The 24,584-nt window shown below is 38.0% G+C and overlaps 1 protein-coding gene across 2 annotated transcripts in view; it reads left to right on the top strand.

Moving 5' to 3' along the window:
• LOC122549015 (copine-3-like) overlaps nt 1-24,584 on the top strand; it is a 68,705-nt gene that overhangs the window by 35,733 nt on the left and 8,388 nt on the right. For both annotated transcript variants that reach the window (XM_043688137.1, XM_043688136.1), the window contains exons 6-13: nt 1,134-1,217; nt 3,349-3,438; nt 8,265-8,360; nt 11,528-11,614; nt 15,784-15,843; nt 19,816-19,949; nt 21,924-21,978; nt 22,057-22,108. In XM_043688137.1, coding sequence (XP_043544072.1) covers nt 1,134-1,217; nt 3,349-3,438; nt 8,265-8,360; nt 11,528-11,614; nt 15,784-15,843; nt 19,816-19,949; nt 21,924-21,978; nt 22,057-22,108 — 658 coding nt within the window. The remainder of the gene's footprint in view (nt 1-1,133; nt 1,218-3,348; nt 3,439-8,264; nt 8,361-11,527; nt 11,615-15,783; nt 15,844-19,815; nt 19,950-21,923; nt 21,979-22,056; nt 22,109-24,584) is intronic.

Genomic DNA, 24,584 nt, shown 5'->3' with positions numbered 1-24,584 from the left:
ACAACAACTACTTGCAGATATCAACACCTACCAAATGAAGGAATTTGACTGCAAAAAGAAGAAGAGGAACACCTATACAAGGTATTCGCCAAAAATGGATACCCGCGCAACTTCATCAACAGATGCCTAAGAGAAAGACCACGAAACGAGGACATACCACAACCAAAAGGACTAGCCACACTACCATACATCAGGAGCATCTCAGAACTGACAGCCAGACTACTGCGACCCCTAGGACTCATAACGGCACACAAACCAACAGCCACGCTCAGACAACAACTCACCAGAATGAAGAATCCGATACCCAACATGAGCAAAACTAATGTAGTGTACAAAATACCACGCAAGGACTGCACAAAACACTATATAGGACAAACAGGAAGACAGCTAACAATCCAAGTACTGATCATGTCGCCTAGCCAGAGGACGAAACGTTTGCAACAAAAACTTCCAGCTTGGCGAACAGAACCACAACAACTAACTATTAGGAATGAGGGAAATGATGAAGGCAAAAAGCACGAATTGGCTGTAGTGGATTGGGACAATATATTAAGATGTAAGACTGGAGTCATCCAGTTTGCGTAAGGTGACCGGAGGTAGTGGATGTTAAACACAAGGTTAAACTTTGGTTTGATGGAGTCCAAACATATATTTTTTCCAGTCAGTTTTATTCCAACTCTCAGACCCCACTGTTTTCACCCAATTACATTTAGATAACAATAACCATTATCTGTTCCCTAGTTCGATTTGGGTTCAGGCATTTCTGCCAGACCCTACTAAACAATATCACTTCTTCCTTCAAGAACCCAACTGAGATTTTTTAAAAATATCCCGACAGCTCCAGAACACACACTCAGGTACCAGCTCCTAAACTCCAGATATCAAAATAAAGGAATTTAAATTTTTAAACTGTTAAGATTTGAATTTCTGTTCTTTATATTATTAAGATATGGGTTACCAATCTAGGAACATCTAGATGTTTTATTGATATCCCATTTGCTACTATTTTGCAGCTCAACATTTTGGAACACTGTGTTATATCAGTAATTAATAATGTTGGTGTTCTACAATTTATTATTTCTGTTGAAACAATAATTATTTCATTATTTATAACTCTTCTTGATGCTGGTCAGGATCTATTTGGCAAATCTGATCCTTATTTGGAGTTACACAAACAGACTGAGGATGGGAAGTGGCAAATAGCACACAGAACAGAGGTAAGATACCTGTCCTAAGGGAGAACTGCCAGCAATTTGCTTTCATCAAATATTTACACTCTCTCAAAGCTGGTCCCTTTTTTCTAAAAGCTGTTCGTTTTCTCACGGATACTGTGTCTTTGACTTTTTTCAGAGGGGTCGTAAATGGGCCCTCTGATTAGTCTAGTTGGATAGAGAGATGAAAAGGATTTTGAGTGGCCTTTTGTTCATATGTAAACAGATGAGACTTCAGATCAAAGTGGTCATGTTTTAGAAGTGACCTGTATAATAGAAGGGGAGAGGTCAGCTCTCTAGCTGAGCAGTTCAGGTCCAGAACTAGTTGGGAGCTCAGTAGTTAGCTGTGAGAAAACAGGGTTCACTCTCTGTCCTTCTGCCCTTCTAACTTGAACCTGTAAGCATCTGTTCCATTGGTTTCTAAGATGGTTTGCTTATTAGAACTGTGGTGTATATTCAGAACAGCATAATTAAGTTTAATATGGATAGACTGAGTTCTGTAGGGGGTTCTTTATTCTGTGCTTTGTGTTTCATTGTTTAATTTTGTGAATAAATTTGTCTGTTTTAAAACCTAGTAGTCAACTTCGCTAACTTAATCCAGGTAATTTTCACTGTACACTGTACACTGAAACAAATTGCAAAGTTATGGTCTGGGTAGTCTGCTCAAGAATGTTTTGAGTGATCTGGCCTAGAACATAACAATACACTGATCATTTTACTTAAATCTTTCTTTTGTAAGATTTCTAATAGCTTATTTGGAATTTTCAAATATAGTGGTGTTTTTACTATTTGTTATTGATCAAAGTCTCAGGACGGGTGGGGGAGGTCAAAGCTAGAAGACATTTAGTTTAAGGTGATAGGGGAAGCTTTTAAAAAGGCCCTGAGCGGTAACTTCCTCATGCAGAGGATAGTGTGTGTATGCAATGATCTGCCAGAGGATATAGGGGAGGTGGGTATAACTACAACATTTTAAAGGCATCTGGATGGCTATATGAATAGAAAGGGTTTAGAGGGATATAGGCCAAATGCTGGCGCATATGAGTAGGTCAGTTTGGGATGTCTGATTGGCGTGGATGAGTTAGACCAAAGCTTGTGTTTCTGTGCTGTATGACTAAGTACACAGGATTCTGATCTTTATAAGTAGTGTACAAAAAAAGAAATTATGATGAAACACTGGTCAGTCTCGACTAGAGTATTGTGTCCAGTTCTTAACATTGCATTTTAGTGAATGAAGGGGTTGAAGAAAGTACTTTGAAGGTCTACAAGGATAGTTGCAGGAATGAGACAGTTCAACTGCATGGAGAGATTGGAGAAACTGGGATTTTTCTTGTTAGAAAAGACTTGATAATGGGTTCAATGCCTTGAGGTGTCCAGAGGGGGCATAGTCTTATTGGTAGAAGGGTCAGAAGACAGAAGATATCAATTTAAGGAGATTGGTAAAAGAACCAGAGGTGCTATTTTTTGTGTATCAAGGGGTTTCAATCCAGAATGCACTGACTGAGAGTGTGGTGAAAGCAGATTCAATTATGGTATTTGATAGAGAATTGGATAAAGTAATTGAAGTGAGAGGTTGGAAGGGCTACAAGGAAAAGGCAGGTAAATGGGACAAACGTGAATAGTTCTTACAAAGAGCCAGCGTAGACATGACCTATACACTCACCCTTATAGACTTGCCTTCCCTCTGTCAAAATACCTTTGGAACTTTTAAAGCTCAGAATACAGAACAGTGTCATAAAAAAAGGGGGACATGGCTAAACATCCCCTGACAATAAACTGTAATGGAAAACTCCAGGAACAGGCATACTTCAACTTTCTCATGGTGCCTGGTTTTCAAAGCTTTATTTCTCGCGTGTTGGAAAGTAAAAAGAAAATAAATCCCTCCCGTTATTAGCATTATACTGTATCCCTAAGGGAAGAGGATAGAGCTAAGTGATAATTCTTTGTATTGAAAGAAATCTGCAAATACTTGCTGTTCCAGCACGTATAAAATTGAAATAGGTAGAGGATTAATTATAATCTCAATTTCTCCTTCCCAATAGGAGTTTATTAGAATAGGTCATATATAGAATCATTGGAGAAAAAGTATGTTTTTAATTTTGTTCTTTCAGTTTCTTTCTCTCTCTGTCTCTCTTTTCAGGTAATTAAGAACAACTTAAATCCCAGTTGGAAAGCATTCAAAATCTCTTTGCATTCACTCTGTGGTGGTGACTTACAGAAGCCAGTCAAGGTATTCACTGTTGCTTTAAAAAACATTGTACTTCACATGTTCAAAAGATCAGTTTTCACTAATTTAGAAGATGAGAGAATATTTGCTAAAGTTTACTAACCTGATTGTTTAGTTACAGAGCAGGTTTTAATTGCTTTCAGCTTGACAAGAAATTTGATCTTTGAGGGACTGCCATCTGTTTCCCTTGCTAACTATTGGTTAATGTTTAAATGTGTGCAAGTAATTCTGGGCATGATGTTTCCCCTTGTGAATAAAGTTTGTGATTACACTGTTCTATGAATATGTGGGTGGGACATTTGTTTATATTGAAAGTAGAGTTTTTAAAGAAAGTTAGCAGTTTTCCATACGTGAAAATGCTGACCTTCTTCTGCGATGCTTAACTATAATTGACAATTGGGCCAGATTTTGCTGGAGAAAAGAAATCGAGGTTTGAATGACACACACTGGAACTACGCTATTAGCCAGAAACCCAGAATTAAGAAGTGATACCCTGCTGAATTGCGAATTCCCACAAATTATAGGTCAATAAACAGTCAACCATTTGCTTTGCAAAACAGCATCTCACATCAAACTGACCACTAATTTCATGAAGTTGCTATGTTTGCTCATTCACCACTCATTAAACTTGCCAAAGAGGTTTAAGATGAATAATTAACAGCTTAAATAATATGGTGTTTGGAATTTTATTGTTACTTTATTACCTTCAATTCTCTCCTAATCCAGCCTTCTTTCTATGTCTTTGGTCTGCTTAATTTGACATTCTAATCATCCAGTCTAGCTCCCACTCATTTTTTATCTTGCCTGTGTTTACTCTTCCATATGTAAATTTCAATAAGTATAAATTTTCCATGAGTTTGAGTTTATCCCAGTGTAACAGACCATGTGGTGAATAAAATTAAAAACAAATGCGCATTGTGAAGTGCACCGCCAAAATGTGGCCACTTGTTTTTATATTTTAGCTTAACCCTGCACTAGTTCATTTTGCGATTGTGAATTATGCATCAGTATGCCAGGCAATCTTTTTGAAAACATGTTGCAATACATTTAGTTGTCATTTCCTTTCATTTGCTTACTTTCAAGTTACGGGTCATATACTTCATGATGATGGGATTTTAAAGTGGTATTTTAGTAGGGAGACATTGTTGAAGGTTGTTTCTACTAGGATATTGAAATGTTCATGATCAAAACTTAATTTTTTAAAGGTTTTGGTGAACTGATACCATCAATTTTCAAGTATAAAATCAATTCAAATTAATAAAAACCAGTCACTATGACACTGCTGTAAATAAAAGTAAAATTGGAAAGACCCTCTGCAAAAGAAACAATTTGTTTTAAGTGTCATGTAAAATAATATTATGCAGCTTTTATTGTCTGCAATTGCTTTGATTCTTTTGCAGTATATATGGCAATCAAATTATTTTCAATGTGGCAGTTCTGTTTTATAAAGATCACCTCCCTTTCCCCTGAGAATTTATCTTGGAAAAGTTTAAAATAACTGACTAAAATATGTGAAATTGGAAGATTTCCTTTTCTACAAATGTGTGATTTTATGGTGCAGGTGGAGACTCTTCAGCCTATCGAATCTCTGGTGACTCTCCTTTGAACAATCCAGTCAGTCCCACTGTACCCCACAAACTTTGGAGTCATATAGGTTAAGTTCTTTCAGCTTGCTTTTGAAATTATTGTCCTTTTTGTCGAGGAAATTAAATGGTCTCGATTCAGCTATTATCGAGAGCAACCAAAAAAGTTTTATTTATTTTTTTTAACCTCTGCATTGCAGAGGGACCACATGCACTTGGCAAAAATGCCTTGTGCAAGGGCTTGAGCATAATTCAGATATTCGTCTTATACTGTTTCTTATCACACTCTCAAGGACAAAGACTGTAAAGATTTGAGTTGTTATTCTTTTCATTCCCTTGTTGTGGACATACTGTTCTTATATTTTTCTCGTTGAATGTTTATAAAGTTCTGCAGGGACAAACTGTCCCTCGACTGCAGACTTCAGCAAAGTTGCAAAGTGTCAGAAAGTCTTAAATTTAGTAAAGCATTGTCTTTCAGATTTCAGAGTAAATGGATTTCAGAGTAAATGTTAATGTTGTTAATTTTCCATTACACTTTCTAGTTTCACCTCCCCTGTAGGGCAGGGGATTCCAGGTCCTTACTGCTTATTGCATGAATAGTTCCTCCTCACATTCTATATGCATCTCCTGCTCAAAATCTTAAAATCTATGTTCCCCTAGTCCTTGCCCTGTCAGCTAATGGAAATAGTATTTCTTGTCTACCTCTAACTAAACCTGCAAATTCTGTACAATTCTATTGATTCTTGCCTCAATTTCCTTTACTCCAAGAGGAAAACTCCAACTTTTCCAAACAAACTGTGTAACTCAAAATCCCCATCCTGGTCAGTTATGATTCCAGCTGATGGTACAACTGGACAAGTTGGATCTCAAAAATCTGGGTTAATTGATCATAATTTTGTGCTCTTCTTTAGTTGTCATGGTGATCAGTCACCGAAACATGATCACATGGAGGCTGCATAGTTTCTTTACTAACAGAACAGGAATTCCTTAGATAAAGATTTTTTAAAAAGTAAACCAAGCTTTCTAGTATTAAAAGACAGTTCTGAAAATCCTCAAAACACAATTTTTCAACCTACTTCCCAACACCAATACTTTTTACAGTGATTTCAAATCCAGAGATATTACACCAATACCATCTTATCTGATTCTCCCCAGTTTATTTCTTGTGAACTGTGAAATCTTGCATGAATACTCTCAAAACTGATACCTTAGACTTTCTCAATTTCTAATTGCTAACAGATTTCTAACAAAACACTCTTGATCTGAAAGTTGTAGAAACTAAGTTTTTCTACTGTGGTAATGTAATCCCTTAACCACTTTTTTTTAAAAATAAAAAGCCTTGTTCCACAAGAGAAACTTCTGACGCGAGTCAGGGTCTTCCAAACTGCCTAAAAACCCTGTCTCTGGGTTTTCTAAATCAGACATTTAAACCTTAACTTATTTTCAGCTCAGAGTAATTATTGGCCTTTATTGTTTACTGTATTTGCCATAAACCACCATGATTCACACAGTTGTCCATTGAATTCACAATGTGTTGGTCTTTGCCACGTGTTGGTTTAGGTCACTGTTCTGAAAGTTTCTGGAAGATTTCCAAAAAATATATCCTTCACAAAAGTAACCAACGCACACATACCACTTATGTCAAATCCAAACTCTGACAATGGTATATACATGTGTATAATGAATCATGCACATTTTATCACAGCTGACAGAACTGGGTGCAGTATTTCCATTGTGGCCTAATTAGAACTTTTCTGACTTCAATTTTATTCCTACATGGTGCTTGTATTTATTAAAGATCCTGTGCTTTCTGAATCACTCTTTCAATGTGTCCCTTCATTGATCTTTGCAACTGAATGGTCACTCCTGGTACCTCTCTGTTCCTGCATGTTCTCTGCCATTCTGTATTTACTTCTTCTGATCACTTCTGCCAAAATATGTTGCCTGTTATTGTGCTGTTCTCCTTCTGACATTCCACTGGCTTATCTGTGTCATTTTGTGTCGGATTCACCATTTGTCACTCCAACATTTGATATCAGCAAATTTTGAAATTCTGTTCTATATTTCTCAAATCCAAATTATTTATCTGTAACACAAGATAATTGTCCAGCATTTGTCTTTTGGTAAGAACCAAATTTACCCTTCAGTCTGAAAATTAACTACTTCCCCCAACTGTTTATTTTCTGTCTAAACCTTTTTTGTTAGTCCACTGGCCTAAGGATTTTTCTGTTCTGTGAAATCCGGACTTTGGAGTGCCTTGTCACCACAACTACTTTTCTTAAAATCCATATATACAACATCCACCACATTCACGTCATTCACTTTCTCGATTAATTCATCAAAAATTCAGTTAGTCAAATACAGTCTGCTTTTTATAAATCTGTGCTGGTTCTCCTTAATCAACAGGCACTTGAGTTCATTTTCCTCCTGATTATTGTTTCTAAAATCTAACCAATATTTGATAGTAAGCCAACAAATCTGTTGTTACATCCTTTATTGATTAAGGGTAGCATCTTTGCCACTGTCATTCCCCTGGATTGAAAGATTATAGCAAGCCCTTCCAATTTCTCCACTTTCATTTCCTTCATCAACTTTGATGCAAGGCATTCAGAACAGATGACACATCTACACAAACTAATTGCGTTCCTTTCCAGGACCACCTCTCTCATTGAAATTAGTCATCCAATACAGACATTTAGTTTATATAAAATTTTTTAAACTTCATTGATAATCTAAAGCTTTTTATGATGTGATGATCACTCTTAAAATCTATTACCCATAGTTAAAACACTTGGCTTACTTTATTCTGCAGACCCGGATCCAGCAATGAATATACTTTTACAAGCACTATGTGGTAGTTACATATTTGGAGATGAATTATAGTGCAGTTCTTAAGCTGTCAGAACAAATGGAATGGCATCATAGTTTAGAGGATATTGTTATTGATTTTTGCAAAACATCTAGAAAACAGAAGTGACTCAAGTTTTTCAGAGACTGTCGTTTGTTATTCAGTCACATAAATTGTAATTGTTGTGTTACATTTATTTATGACAAATGCATTCATTTCCAATGCTGTCAGTAGCTTCCTTTAGTGGAATGCAGAGTTATGTGGCTTTCAGTTTAAACCAAACGTCATTGACATTTTACAGAAAGATGTAGCCATTTCCTCAGGGTTGGAATGGGGAAGGAATATGTACTTATCGCTTTGATTTGTCAGCTAACAAACCTCTCAACTTCCTTCATCAGGTGGAATGCTATGACTATGATAACGATGGATCACATGATCTAATAGGCACATTTGAGACCAATGTTGCCAAACTTCAAGAAGCATCACAGAACGGAGTAAGATTATCTATTGAATTTAGTTTCACTTGCTCTCTAGTCAATCAAGATGTGTATAATGCAGAAGTCTAGAGTTTTTGTGTAGCTTACCATTTATATTTGGCTATTTGTTTCTTAGGGAGCAAGGGTATGATGTGTCTAGCATTCCTCAACTGGTACCACTATCCACTCATGCCCTTTTTTGCAATTTTACAATGTCTCGGGATGACCTGCCCTCTCTCTGCTCAATTACTATCATGTAAAGGTGGATTTGAATCAGGCTGTTTGGAGAAATGCAGGGGTGTGAGGATGACAGGACTGGAGTCATTTGGCAGGTCACTGTATTTCAGTCTTGGGCCAGGATTAATTGCCCTTGAAGGTGGTGATGAGCTACCTACCCGATTTGCTGCAGTTCATGTATTGATTGAGCACCGCCAATGCTGTTAGGGAAAGAGTTCTGATGATGGAATGTAGTTGCCTCCCTCGGAAGCCCTGTTTCCTTAGCAGGAGCGCTCTCCATGAATGCTCCTTCCCCAGACCCTCTATTAAGAACTAAGTGACCCTCTTCCCACATCCCACCCACAGGACTCCTGTGCACCCCTACCATGAGAATCCCAAACTTATCTTACCCTGGACTCTGGTATTTAGCATCTGACAGATGCCTGTAGTCTTTGTTATGAGTTCTAATGCTACCTCAATTACAGGAATGCCAGCCAGTCAGATTGGCCAGCAACCCATTGAGCCAGAATATCCTCTGGCGTGAGGGCACAAGTTCATCTCCAGCCATTTGACACTCTTGATGCTGCCATAATCAGTGCATTCATTTTGCACAAACTTGCTGTGCTGCCCCAAAACACTAGGTCACTAAATCTTTAACAAGGAAAGTTGGTGAAACCTGCTCTTGCACATTTGGAAGAGTTGAACTTCTACCTTGGCAGTTGTGATACATTTTGGTGAGATTGTATCAATATTTTTGTGGTCCTGTCCAAAGGTGCTATTGTCCATAGTGCAATCTCTCAAGGAATTAATGGCTACAGGGAGAATGTGGGTAAATGGAGTTAAAATGCTCATCAGCCATGATTGAATGGTGGAATGGACTCGATGGGTTGAATGGCCTTACTTCCACTCCTATGTCTTCTGGTCTTAATAGCATCGAATGTTCTTTGCTTTATTTGCACATTCTGTGAGCCGCCAGCACTGGATGTGTTTTCACAGGTAACTTACTGAATGGGGGCAAGCATTTTGCTGCTAGAGGAGAATAGAGTGAAACAAAAACAGGAATTGCTGGAAAACCTCAGCAATGATTTGTGGAGATAAATCAGAATGAATGTTTCAGGCCCAGCGACCCTTCTTCAGAACTGATGATAGCTAGGAAAGGATCTGATTTTATGTAGAAGATAGAGTAGGGGGAGGGATAAGGAGTCAATGATACATGAAGATTGAGCCAAAAGTGAGAGAAAACAGTTGAACAGGTAAGGGAGTGGATAACAGTCAGCCTAGGAGAATGAATAGCTGCTAATGGGGATAATGGATAGCAGACTATATGATAATGAGGTCTGATGTGTGGGGATTGGACATGGGAGAAGGTGCTTTAAGCCCTAAAATTGTTGAACTCTATATTGAGTCCAGAGGCCTTAAAATTCCCAAGTGCAAAATGAGGTGCTCTTCTTCCAGCTTGTGCTGAGCTTTGCTGAAATACTGCATCAAGTCTGAGACAGATATTGGCCAGGAAACATGATGGCGTGTTGACGTAGCTGGCAATGGGAAGCTCGGGCACATTTACAGACAAAACATAGGTGTTCTGAGATGTTATGCTTCATTTCCCCAATGTCAAGGAGATCACTTTGTGCACAGCGAATATAGCAGACTAGGCTGAGTGAAGTGCATGTGAAGCAGGTTTGTTTGGGCTCTTGGATACTGAGGAGAGCGGAAGTAAATGGGCAAGTGTTACATCTTCTGCAGTTGCAGGGGAGGTGCCATGGGAGTGGTGATGTTGGGAGTGAAGGAGGGTCCTTGTGGAAGGCTGACAGGAGAGGGGAGGGAAATATGTCTGGTGGTGGCATCCTATTGGAAGGGGTAGAAATAGCAGCTAAAGGTTCTCTGGATATGGATGCTGGTGGGATGGTAGATGAGGACAAGGGGAACCTTATTGCTGTTGTAGGAGGGAAGACAGAGGGTGAGGGCTGAAGTGCAGGTGATTGATCAGAACTGGCTGAGGGTTCTGATCAACGAAGGTGCTGGGGAATCCCCAGTGGAAGAAGGTAGACATTTTGGCGGCTCCCTTGTCGAAGTTGGCAATCAGAACAGATATGACAGAGGTGGAGAAACTGGAAGAATGGAATAGCCTTTACAGGAAGCAATGTGAGGATGTATAGTCCAGGTAACTCTGGGAGTTGGTTAGTTTGTAGTGGATATGGGTGGCCAACCCATGCCCAGAAATGGAAACACATGTCAAGGAAGGGAAGTCAGAGATGGACCATGTGCAGGTGAGAGCAGGGTGGAAATTGGAAGTGAAATTGATTAAACCTTTCAAATTCTGAACAAGAAAGGGAAGGAGCACTGATGTATATCATCAGTATATCATCAATATACTGGCGAAAGAGTTGTGCATGGAATAAGGAATGTTCCGCCTGCCATAAGAAGCAGACCTAACTGGGGCCCGTGCAGGTACCCAAATAGAGAATGGAGTGGTCTCTGTTAGGACAGATGAGTAATTCTTGCACTCTGGAGCTCAAAACGAACCACCTAACATTGAGATTGTTTTATAAATTGTCTTCAGTTGGTCATTTCTGGCCCTGCTCATAAAGCCGGAGTGAGTCCTGTCCTGCTGCTTATTAACTAATTTTGTAAAGGGACCTTTCAAAGGTCATTCACTCTTTGCTATATGGTACTTGAATATATAACAGTGGGACTAAAGCCAGTATAAATTGTGTGCAGCTCACCTGATGCTGGATTTACATGCTTTCTTGAGCATAAAAAGGAGTCATTGCGAATCAATTTTTACCCCAGAGTCAGTATAGTAGCCAATCATGTTAAATTATATTTTTAAATAATAAACATTTGTGTATTTTAACATCGAAAGGAAATATTTATCTGTTTTGCTCAGCTATTGGGTTCAGTGGTATAATTACACTAATATCATTCTGAGATATTGTACTCTGATTCTGATATTGATGCTTCCTTCACAGACGGAGTTTGAATGTATTAATCCAAAGAAAAAGCAGAAAAAAAAGAGCTACAAAAATTCAGGGACTGTGCTTGTTCAAACATGTCAGGTGTGTTCTGTTAGATTTCTCTTTTTTTGTGAAGTGTTTGTTTTGAAATTAAGCATAATATCATGGGAATATATCCTTTGCGTGATGTTGGGATCATGGATTAGTTTTGTTACAAAGACAGAAACTGGTGGGTGTACAACTCCTCTCTTGTCCAGTGTTTAAAGATGCGATGAATTTGCATTTATGTCCTGTTTTTCACGTTTTTGACAAAGTTATGAAGTCTCAAAGTAAACAAAGAACTGCACAGCTTCATATAGAACTGATGCAGTCAATTTATGTATAGCGAGGTCACATAGTGAATTGAATAATCTCTTTTTATGCTTAGACTCTGGGGTCAGTGTTCAGTGTGACCCCAGTTTATTTTTTTTAAAAATGCATTCTCCTGGAAAGTGCATCTAAAATTAGACGATCTCACTTTGAAAACAGCACTTTCAAGAATGTCACCCTCATTCAATAGTGCTGTAAAATGTCAGTCTAGCTCATACCCTTGAGGCTATAGTGGGACTGAAACTCTCCAATTTATCTCAAATTAATTTCATAGTAGTGATAAAATCTCGAACAAGTAGTCCTCCGTTTTACCCAGTGTGTCCCGAGTTGGCCACAGTGGCCTGGGTGACCTACACTGAAGGGCACTGGACATGTCTTAAATAAAAGACTGCATTTAACTTGGGATATCAAAGGTAAAATTATCCAGAATCTTATAGCAACCACTACCTCTGTAGCCCTCAGCAGTGCAGCAGCTTCAGATTCAGGAAAGGAAAATGAAAGAACAGTGAGATTGTCAAAACTGTTATCAGAATTTTAGAATCTGCCAGTGAATTCCAATTTCTAATGCCTAAAATAATTATTTAGATTTTTTAAAAAAAAAAGCTTCATTCATATTTTACAATAGCCGCCCCATCTTTTTGGTAGAAGCATTACAAATACAATTTACACTTGAAGACCCTATTGCTTTTACTCCACGTACGCATCTGTTAAAGTTGTAGTTTGAGTGCATTTAGCTGGAAGGGAAAAGTGGTGAAAGGAACAAAAGTATTCCATACTAATATTTTTCAATTTTCACATGCTCAAGCAATAGAATTCTGAAGTTTATAAGTGATTGTCTTGTGTATTGCTGATGTTTGGTAAGGGTATACGTATATCTGAGCCAGATTGCAAAAAACAACATTTAGTATTAATGAGTCAGAGTTGTCAAAAGTCTTTCACCTTGCACTTATAAGGATGATGATACAAGAAACCAACATAGGAAAAATGAAGACTTCATTTAAACAACCTGAAGAGGGTGCTGATCGGTTGGGCCATTGTTGGCATGGATATGAAGCAGGAGCAGTTAACTATCCATCTTCTTTCTCAGCCTGGGCAGATTGATTGTAATTGGTCAGAATATTGATATGGAGATTTCAGCAGAGATTAGCAGTCTCTATGATCCCTTTTGCAATGAAAATGCTGCAGTGTATGTAAAACATAATTCCATGCATTAGTATATATTATTTCTAGAATATGCAAATGCATCACATTGCGATCTGGACTCGTGATCTTAAATTGTTTTCTAGCACATTTCTTAGAAAATCTGCATCATTTAGTTAAGGGTCCAGCGGCAAAATCACATCTCATGTTGGACATGATGTTCTGAGGCTTGCAAACCCAATTGTTTGAGCTTGATCGGCTGCTACTCTGAATGGTTAATTGGATGTGTTGTTTGTATACTTTTCTGAAGATTGCAGCTTTTTCATTAGGAAACAAGTTATGGGGACTGCCAGTCTCTGCTGACAGATCAGAACAACAATTGATAATTAACTGTTCTTGCTGCATTTCTGTGTCAGTGTTGGCCCAACGAATCTGTATCCTTTTGTCATTCTATGTAAACTGATGTTCCTTTCCCAAGTCCGGTTTCTTGCAACCTTAGTTCTGATACGTGCAAGATGAAAAGCTTCGACTTTGTCCCTACTTCTTTGCGATGTTTAATTTCTGTACTACCATGCAATTATTTAACATTTAAGACTGAGCATGAGAACCCTGTAGTCTGGCAAAGGGCGATGAAAGTTTGTGTCATGTTAGGGACATATTCAAAAGGTAGAAGCACATGGTGTTAAAGAATGGAAGCAACTTGGGTATAAAATTAGCTAATGGACAGTAAGTAGATGTTTATCTCTCTGGAACGAGGAATTCATTGAGGTTGATTCTCAAAACCACTTCCTTTCTTAGCTTCAAATTGAGTAAAGGGAGTACAAATTTTAAATTGGCAGATAGAACATTTTTGACAATGTAGTAAATAGAGAGTAGGATAGTAACAGGCTCAAGGATATAAGTCATGATTCCGAGATGCCGCTGTTGGACTGGGGTGTACAAAGTTAAAAAGCACACTAGCTTTCGGAGCAACGCTCCTTCATCAGGTGATGAAGGATGATGAAGGACCGTCGCTCCGAAAACTAGTGTGCTTCCAATTAAACCTGTTGGACTATAACCTGGTGTTGTGTGATTTTTAAGGAGAAAGTGAGGTCTGCAGATGCTGGAGATCAAAGTTGAAACTTTATTGCTGGAACAGCACAGCAGGTCAGGCAGCATCCAGGGAACAGGAGATTCGACGTTTCGGGCACAGGCCCTGAAGAAGGGCCTGTGCCCGAAACGTCGAATCTCCTGTTCCCTGGATGCTGCCTGACCTGCTGTGCTGTTCCAGCAATAAAGTTTCAACGTTGTGTGATTTTTAATCAAGGATATAAATTCATCAACTGGCAGATACATGGCACATAACATTTCCTAATGTTCCATGCTTTGTGGGCAGTCAGGGTTTTCTTTTAAATGCATGGTACCTTGATTTTGTTCGGTGTGTGGGTTATGTATGTGCAGTTTTTAAACAATATGCAGCATCTAAGTGTATATCATTCAAAGTACATGCTAGTGGGCTAATTCACTGTCCTCCACACCCCCTAATGGCCATCAAATTTCAGTCAGCATGGGGGAATCCAATCACAGAAGAATCATCCCGTGCATAGAATGGGCATGCTCCCTGAAGAGATGCTCTACCAGTCATAAGTTCATTTGCTCTCATGTTTGCTGCGCTTGTTGTTCATTACACTTTTAGATTCTACTTTAGATTTCAAAAGAATGAACAGAGAGTGATTGATTGCTTCACATGAAAGTTGATCAATATTTGGAATGAAATACATGAAAGGGTGATTGGAGCAGGAGTAGGCCATTCAGCCCTTCGAGCCTAGTCCAATCATTATGATCATGGCTGTTCATCAAAACAAAATTATGTTCCTCTTTGTCCCCCAGATATGCTTCAGCCCCTTTAGCCCCCTGTGCTATATCCAACTGCATGAAATTGTACAGTATTTTGGCCTCAACTGATTTCTGTGGTGAGGAATTCATCACTTACTGATTGAAGAAATTTCTCCTCATCTCAGTCCTAAACAGTTTATGCTTTATCCCCTTCTGAACTCCCCTGCTATTGGAACATCCTTCCTGGGTCCACTCTGTAGTGTAGTCCTATTAGAATTTTATAGGTTTCTGTGAAATCTCCTCTGATTCTACTGCAAAGAGGCCTATTCTACACCCATTGCCATTTCCTCATTTGAAGGAATTGTTTTCAAATTAAGCAATTAAATTACATGTTGAATGCTTCTGTAAGTTTGATAAGCAGAGAGATTCATCAAAGCAAGCTGAAAGTGAGGATATCTATAATGTCTCATCATTGCACTATGGAGGGTTGAATAACTCGAGTAACCAGGGAGCAGGGAAAGAGAAATTGGAAAATTAGAGTTGGGGGTAACAATGGTCATAGAGGCAGGAGAAGAGAATATGGTAATAGTGAGAAAATAGATTTGATTAGGACTAAAGAGATCAAGAATTGCAAAGGAGGTGGGAAGAGGATCTCTTGAGTGACCATATATTCCTTCCAACTCCATCCCAAAGTACAGCCTTTGGTGCCATCTGTATCATTTCCACATCATCCACAACTTCTCCAGAAAGGGAAAGAGAAGAGACAGACATAGGATGATGGCTAGAAAAATGAAAACATCAAGATAGGCAAGCAATTGACTGTATTTTCTGAATTACAGTATACATCATGTTGAGATTATTAAATTGCAACTAATTTGTAAAATAAATGTTAAATAAAATTACATACTTTGCAATACAATTAATCCAATTAAATATTTAATCACCAGATTGTGAAAGAATACTCTTTCTTGAACTATATTATGGGTGGCTGCCAGATGAACTTCACTGTAAGTAAATTTTTATTTTCAATGAGTAATGTATCAGTGGGACTTGAAGTTAGTTTTGGTAATGAATTGTCATGTTGGGCAAGTATGTGACACTTGTTTTTTTTTGCTTTAGCAAAATTGTTTTTTATTTCAATGGTCAGAAATGCAGGAAAAAAAAAGATCAGGCAGTGTCTATGGAGAGATGGAGACAGGCTTTAAGTTTCAGGCCCAATTAACCTTTGTCAGAAACATGTACATTGAGTTTTTACTATATTTTTCTCTCTAAATATCAACTGGATATTTTATGTCTTCACTTAGATAATCTGAAATTGTTGGATAATATGCATCTGTCAAGATCTCAGTCAACTAATTAACCATTGATCTTTGCATTAGTTGTGAATTCAATCAGCGCAAGAATGTGTTTTCAAATGGAAAGGGAAGCCTGTGGAAACACTCAGCAGGCCAGGCAGAATCTTTGGAAAGAGTTAATACATTTGATTTTAACTCCACAATGTGCTGGAAGCAGAGTGATGGGAGTGTGGGGGGGGAAACAGGGTAGTAAGACTTTTTTTTTAAAGTGGCTATTGCATCAGCAGATTATTTCTGGGTTTCTTGGCTAATTAACCTAAATGAGGAAAAGTGTCAACCTGCATGTGGTGAACTTAGCTCCAATATTATTATGACATGAAAACAGAGCCAAATAAAATCAGTGCCCCATTCCTATATTCACATCACAGTAAAATTAAAACATTTAATGACCCTCAAAATTCACCCCAGCAGTACCTAGTAAGATATTTTGAGGGATCAGTACCAGACTTTGTGAATAATCAATATCAGCAAGTTTTATAGGTTAAATGAAGCAATTAACGATGTATTAATAATACAGTAGATTTAGCAAGGAGAAATTTAAACAAAGTGGTCGAATTAATACCTGTGATTTAAACCTAATCTTTTTTGATTATATCTCCTGACAGAACAGATAACTTAAGGGATAAATCAAAAGAAAGAGAAATGAGATATTCACTTATATAGTCTCCACAATCCATAAAATCATAGGCACATGGGATTATATTTTCCTTTGGTTTTTGAAGATACCGATCAGTGCAAGCAACTTCCAGCAGGCTCCAAAGAATATTCAATTAATACTTATAACTGAATTTAATTCTCAAAACCTTCAATAAGTTAATAATGGGAGGATAACCAGGGAGCAATCAGTCTTCCATTCTATAGCTTTGGAAGCCCCAATCATTCTGACAAAAAACATAATCCAAAACCAGTGCAAACTTTGGTTTCTTGGTTTTTCTTTCAACATTCTTTTGGCATCAAGCACCATTTGAGAACGCTGTTAATGTGGAAAGATTTGCCATTTGTTTGGGTATAATGCCTCTCCATATCTATAGAGTACTTTGAGCAAGAATCAAATCTGCAATTAACTTACAGGCCTGACTTCATAAACCTATATCATTTTTTTTAAGAAATGAGCTGCTGCTCTCAGCTCATAGATCATCTTCAACTGTCAGCTCCCAGTTCACTGCTCCAAACAAAAAAAATTAAGATAATGAAGATCTCAATAATATTAAACAATTATTTTGCAGTTGAGAGAACGACAGAATGAAGTCCAAATGTGCTAAGGCTTTCCTTGTTTTAGCAATGAGAGAGAATGGAGAAGGGAAGAATTCCCTTTTCAGACCTTGTCAAATGCATGATATGAAGGAGTTTAAGCTAGCAATGATTGTCATTAGTGTATTGACTGCATCAGGTTCACTACCTAGTAATCGTCGTTTTACTTTAGTTCATTCATGGGATGTGGGTGTCACCAGCATTTATCTCTAGTTCCCCTTGAGATGGTGGTGGTGAACTGCCTTCTTAAACTGATGCATCTATTTGTCGTAAGTATCCCCACAATACTGCTAGGCAGGGATTTCCAGGATTTTGACTCAGCAATATATTTCCAAGGGTAGATGGTGAGTTCCTTGGGTGGAACATGCTTGGTGGTGGTGATCTTCTATATCAGCTGGTCTTGTTCTTCTAGAAGAAGTGGAAGTGTTCATTGGTTTGGAAGGAACCTTGGTAAATATAGATGGTACACCTTGCTGCTTCTGAGCTTCAGTGGTGGGGAGGCTGAATGGCACCACAGCGAAAAACAATCAACTGATCTTCTTTGTTCTGGATAATATTGACATTTTTGAGTGTTTCTGCTGCTGCAATAATCCAAGCAAGTGAGGAGTGTTCCACCACACTTTTGGGTGGTGTCTTTTAGAGGTAGGATGGCTTTGCGAAGACAGGAAGTGAGTGACTTGCTCCAAGATTTCTAATCTCTGACCTGCTCCTGTAGCATCTATACTTATATAGTTAGTCCAGTTAAGTTTCTGGTCAATGATAACTTCTTAGATATTGATATTGGAAGACATGGTGGTGATAACAACATCATTTGAATACTTCAGTATCTGATGACTTGTGAATGATGCTGAACTTTGGCAATCATCAGTGAATATCCCAACTTCTGATTCTGTGATGGAGGAAGGTCACTGATAAATCTAAGATGTTTGGGCATAGGACATTGCTGTCTGAGGGCCTGAACCTTTTTGTTGTACGGGCTTGTGCAGATTCTAGCACAGTGACATCATTCTCAGGAATCTGACTGATTGGATGGAGGGTACCTCCCAGCTCTGTCCACGCATCTGCTATGTTTTCAGGTTGATGGCTTTCTCTGTGGCACTTTCTCAAGGTTTACATTGGATTGTTTCACAACTGCAAATGTCTACCACTCTGTTATCCAACACAGTTCACTATTCACTACAATTTAGTTGGAGGGCATTGATTGAAGTATTACTTGAGCACATGCAAAGAAATACATACTTACTAACACTGGGGTGCAGATTGGGTTGGGTCGTATATTCTTGTAATGATTCAATCTAAGCTGAATGAATCTTGACTCGGGTAGTTGGTGAATGTGAAACCAATCAACAGTTTAACAACTTGAGGCACCTGAGAAAGTGTATCTTGTATCTAGAGTGTGCCTAGTATATTCTGCAGTGATCCATAGTTCTCCATTGATAACCTTTCTGATTCTGTGAGCAGCAGGCTGCTAATATTCCAGCTTCAGGTGCTGGTTACAGTGTGTTGGGCCTCTGAGGTTTATAGTAGTGCCATGATGATGTAATAAATCAGAGCTCCAAAAAGCAGATCAAAGTTATAAACCTGTATGTTGTAAAACTAACCTTCAATCACAAGTGATATGAATTTAGGCTTTCACACAAGCAGGCAATAAAGCAGCTGAGTTAGCAGTACCTATTTGATGTGCATTTGCCTCCAGCTAAGGATATGTACTTCGGCAATGCCTACATTATCCCTATAACATTTAGTGAGATAGTGATGAAAATATCCTGCCTGAGATACCATAATATAACACTATTGACATATTTCACTGCCATGTTGTTAGTGTCCTCAGTCTCTCATTCTTTTAAAACAAAAACTGGGAAATGCAGGCCTACAATTGTAAAAGTCATGTTAATAAAGCTACTGTTATTGACAACCCATCTGGCCTGAGGGAAGTGTAACCTAATGCACTGAAGTGTAATGTGGAAGTTGGCTCTTGGGAACAATGTTCCCAATGCACTTGGGGGTTTTTGTCAGGGATTGACCACTGCCTCCTTTTGTGCACACAAACATGCAAGCTTGAACACATATCAAAGTTTTCCCAAATGTTTCAGGTCATAAACCTTTTATCAGATTTTGTATGTTTGCAAAGTATACTGACACTGTCTCGTGGTAAATTATTCATATATTAAACTTGGAGAATATTAAACAAGTCATTTTCTTTTTTTTTCAATCCGAAGTGAGCACCTTAGTTAAGGTCGTGGTTTTACAAAGCAAAAACGCAAAAGGAATAGACTCATAAATTGTAATAAAATTATTTTACTTGCCTCCCTGAGCAATTACTGGAAATGGAGTGTATACATTACCAATTTTATTTTATCTCTTCATTCTCAGGTTGGTATCGATTTTACAGGCTCCAATGGGGATCCTCGTTCACCTGACTCTTTACATTATATAAATCCTAATGGATTTAATGAATATTTGATGGCAATCTGGTCTGTTGGAATGGTTGTTCAAGACTACGATACGTAATGTATTCCTATCTACTTTATTAATAGCATTGTTGAGATAAAATAGGATGCTGCAAATGAGGATTTTGACCCATTAACAAACTAATAAATACATATTCTTTTTCATGACTAATTTTTCATTATTAGCCATTGCTATCTAACATTTCCTAAAGATACCAATAAAAATTGTTTTCTCATTTAGTTAAAACCATTTTTACCCAAGATCTACACTTGCACACTTACGATGTTTACAAACAACTTGCAGCAATTTTAAGATATGCCTTGTCATTTTCACCTTGTCTAAAGAAATCCACTTCAAATTGCAGTAAATTAATATTGTGATTTGAAATAGTTAAATACACAGTGCATGAAGGATTATTATCTCCTGCTAGTTGATGCTGCAATTTCTAAGATTGTGTGAAATAGAATATGTGTGCCACCAACTGACAAACACAAATGTAATTAGAGAATGGGGTTGCTGATGTGTTAGCATATCAGGTGTTGGTATGTTCTGAGAGTTTGTCAAGAAGATAATCTCACCCAACCTGGTTTTGCAAGGGCTACGGAAAATCTACACCATCCTTTATTTTGAGTTGCTTTTTATGACTCAACAATTTGTTGGGCAGTACATGCATTTTAAGCCACACTTTACCAGACTTACTAATTTCTGTATTTTGTTTTTTTTTGAAACACTATTTAAAAGAAACGTCCAGTTAGATCATCCGCATTTCTTATGATTGATTAATCTCAGAACTTATCTAAAGTCAGTTAAAATTTCTTCTTATTAGATAGACCCTCCAAATTGAAGATGATACTCTGGGCTTTTGTGCACACTCCTTCAAATGTTTACATTTAACTCTATCTGGACCTGTCATGGCAATGGCAATGCCTGCCATTGAGCCATTTTTGTATGTATACGACACCTTTGTGAATGGATCTTTTCTAATCTGAATAGTGTTGGGCTCCAGACTTCCACGAATCAGTGGAGATAATGAGTTTTCCTCATAGTCTTTAAGGATGCCCTTGAAGCATTTTCTCTGCCTTCATCTTTACCATTTGCTACTACAGAGCTCAGACTAGAGAGTTTGTTCTGGAAGTCTTGTGTCAGACCTGTGGAAGATTTGGCCTGGTCAATATTGCTGAATGACTATAACCAATGCCTGAATAGTAGGGATGTTGGACTGAGCGAGGAGACTGATATTGGAGTATCTATTCTGTCATTGGATTTGCAGCATTTTGTGAAGTATCACTATTGTCACGTTGAAGTGTTTGTCATCTATTCTTATTATACTTGAACTTTCAATGGCAGAACTACACTTTTTTAAAGTTAATAATTGAGTCCAAGACATGATGGAAGGATTTCTCAGCACATTTTCCACAGTTTTGAATATATATTGGCATTTTTTGAATAGTAAAGGTACGGTAATACATTTCAACACTTAGACAAAGTTGGTCAATGTTAACACTCAACTTGCCTTTGCAGGACAGAGCCCTATGATTAATTACTCCATTAAAAACATGTCCACATTGCAGCCTGTAGTGGTAACATTTGAAGGTATCAAAATATTTAACATTAATCGATCAGACTATTTTCAGCTCCTCAGGAGCCTTTAATCAGCAGTCACAAGCTCTGAAACATGACTGACTATTTTTCCTTTCTTTTGAAAAAGCCTGCATTACCACAAAGAAAACGTGAGGTCAAGGAACTTTAAATTTCCTGTGGGATTCGCAATCTAATCCAACTTCTGATGAGGGTTCGCACTTGAAGCCTTCCAGATCAATTTAAAAAGTCCACATAAAAGTAACTCACGGTTGGAAAGGCACTACAGGGTAGAATTTGCAGCCAAAAATTCTAAAATTTTTACTGAACCGATCTTGCTCTTGCCTTCACTGGAGAGGAACAGTCCAGCCTATAGTATAAACTGGGGAATACTTCTAATTGATCTCCTACCACATGACCATTTTGATGATGCTTCTTACTCCTTTTTGTAGAGACAAGATGTTCCCAGCATTGGGATTTGGTGCACAGATACCCCCTAACTGGCAGGTAAATTTAGACCAGTTATAATAAAAATCATTTAAACTGTAGTTATCAAATCTTATACAATTTTTTGTCTCCTTTCAGGTGTCACATGAATTTTCCATTAACTTCAAACCTGACAACCCATACTGTGCAGGTATGGAATTGGACAAAAATATGCACTATTGGGTTGAAAACAGTCAATCATGGATGTTGGGAATAGTGGTCATTCAGAATTGAAAACATCTTTGGTCTTAAACCTGGAATATTTGCACATTGTGTCATCTATTTCAAAGAGAGCCAAATTGCAATTGTTAACCATTGTTGGTTGTCCAAAAACTCTTTTGAGCTCCGAATATCTTTTTTTTAGTTACTGGATTCTGCCACTCTTACATGGTTCAACCTATGGATAAACCAGCATCGTGATTGACTCTGAACTGCCCTCTGATCATTTAGGGATTACCAACAAATGCTGGCTAGCCTGCAATGCTGACATCCCATACATTTGTAAAAATGTCTACAGTCTCAAACTTCACTATCTTTTTCAATCTGGACTTCTTCAAGTTGACAAGTATTCATCTCATAAAGGGAGGGATGTTAATTTCAATAACAAATACAAATAATAAATTCATTTTCAAAGATTTTTGTGCATAGAAAACTCCAAAAATACTCTTCGCCTTTTTCAAATGTTCAGAATGTATTACTTTATTTCTGAAATCTAGTAGAAAAATAAAATGTATCTCTATTCAAAAAAGGAGAGAGAGACTGAAAAGTTTAAAAGAACAACTACAAGCTATTAAGCTTAATATCTGTATAAAAAGCTGAAATCTTTTGCTAAGGATGTTGTAACAAGGTACTTAAAATCCAAGTGCAATCAGGCAGAGTCAACATGGCTTTGTGAAAGGGAAATTTTGTTTGACGAATGTATAATAGTTATTTTCAGAAGTAGCAACATGTGGACATGTTGTATGTAGATTTCCAGAGAAGACTTGACGACATGACAAACAATAACAGTTATTGTTGGGGCACGTTAGTTTGGATCGAAGATAAGTGAGCTAACAAAACAGTTGTCATAAATGGTTGTTTTCACATTGACATGATGTAATAAATGGAGAACCAAAGGAATCCAGTCAGGGGCTTTAACTATTTACAGTGTATGGCATTGACTTTGGTGAAGGGCCAAATGTACAATTGATAAATTCTGCTGCTAACACAAAAGTAGGTGGGAAAGTAAATTGTATAAAGGACCCAAGGAGCCTGTAAAGTGATATAGTCAAATTAAGCAAGTGTGCAAAAACTTTGGTAGTTCAAGTATAGAAACTAGGAGTAGGCCATTCGATCCTTCGAGCTGGCTCCACCATTTGATTCAGGCAGTTCGCAGGTTCCGAATGGGTTCTGTTCCTGAACACAGGACAATACAAAGCAGCTGGTCAGAAGTACAAGAAATGTTCATATGTTCAGTCTTCAAAATTATATCCCTGTATGGGATGATGTTCGTTAAGTTGCATGTTCGTAAATCAAGGACCCATTCATAGCTGATGCTTTTCTCAAAGCCATATTCCCAATTTCTCCCCATGCCCCTTGATGTCTTTAATATCTAAAAATGTATCTATCTCTTGAATATATTCAGTGAAATGGTCTCCAAAGCCTTTTGTTGGTGGAGGAATCCACAAGCTCACTACTCTTGGGGTGAAGTAATTTTTTCTCATCTCAGTCCTAAATGATCGACTTCATATCCTGACACTGTTCCCTGGTCTTAGACTCCACAGCCAGAAAATCTTCCCTGCATCAAGCATGTCCAGCTCTGTCAGAACGTTATATTTCTCAATCAATTCCTTCTAAACTCTGGTAAATACAGGCCCAATTGAACCAATCTCTCTTTATTTGACAGTCCTTTCATGCCCATTATCGACCTAGTTAATCTCCTCTGCACTCACTATGTGGAAAGTATCGTTTCTTAAGTGGGAAGACCAAAACTGCATTTAATATTCCAGGTGTGTTCTCACCAAGGCCCTTTTTAACTGAGGTAAGATATACCAATGTCTGATCTCAAATCCCCCTGCAAGGAAATCCAATGTGCCATTTACCTTCCTAATTGCTTCCTGCACGTACTGTCTATTTTCATTGGTGTACAAGGACTCCTAGTCCTATCATACATTCACACATCCCAGTATATCACTATTTAAATCATACATTTTTTTCCTGTTTCTCACACCAATATTTATAAATTCACATTTACCTGTTACACTGCAACAGCCATTCTGACACATGCCTTTGACCATATCAGCTGGAGGAAGATCGCCTCCTCTTCTGCCTCGGGACCCTCCAAACACACTGCATCAACACCGACTTCACCAGTTTCCACATTTCTTCCAAACGCCCCCCACCTCATCCCAGATGCAACCCTCCAATTTGGCACTGCCCTCTTGACCTGACCTACCTGTCCAATTTCCTTCTCAGCTGCTGTGCATTTTGCAGCGCCACACGTTTTGACTTTGACCTTGCCTTGCTCACTATCAATCTGGTACACACCCTGGTCACTTTCTGAAGTGAACTAAATTGCTTCAATATGGGTTTGTCTGTTTACCAGTAAAACTGTGTTTTTCTCACAATCTGGTGTAGAAGCAATTAAC

Source organism: Chiloscyllium plagiosum, chromosome 4 (assembly GCF_004010195.1).
Source record: "Chiloscyllium plagiosum isolate BGI_BamShark_2017 chromosome 4, ASM401019v2, whole genome shotgun sequence".
Classification (NCBI taxonomy): Eukaryota; Metazoa; Chordata; class Chondrichthyes; order Orectolobiformes; family Hemiscylliidae; genus Chiloscyllium; species Chiloscyllium plagiosum.
The sequence above is the reverse complement of the archived record's forward strand: the minus strand, read 5'-3'. Positions and strand labels throughout refer to the sequence as shown.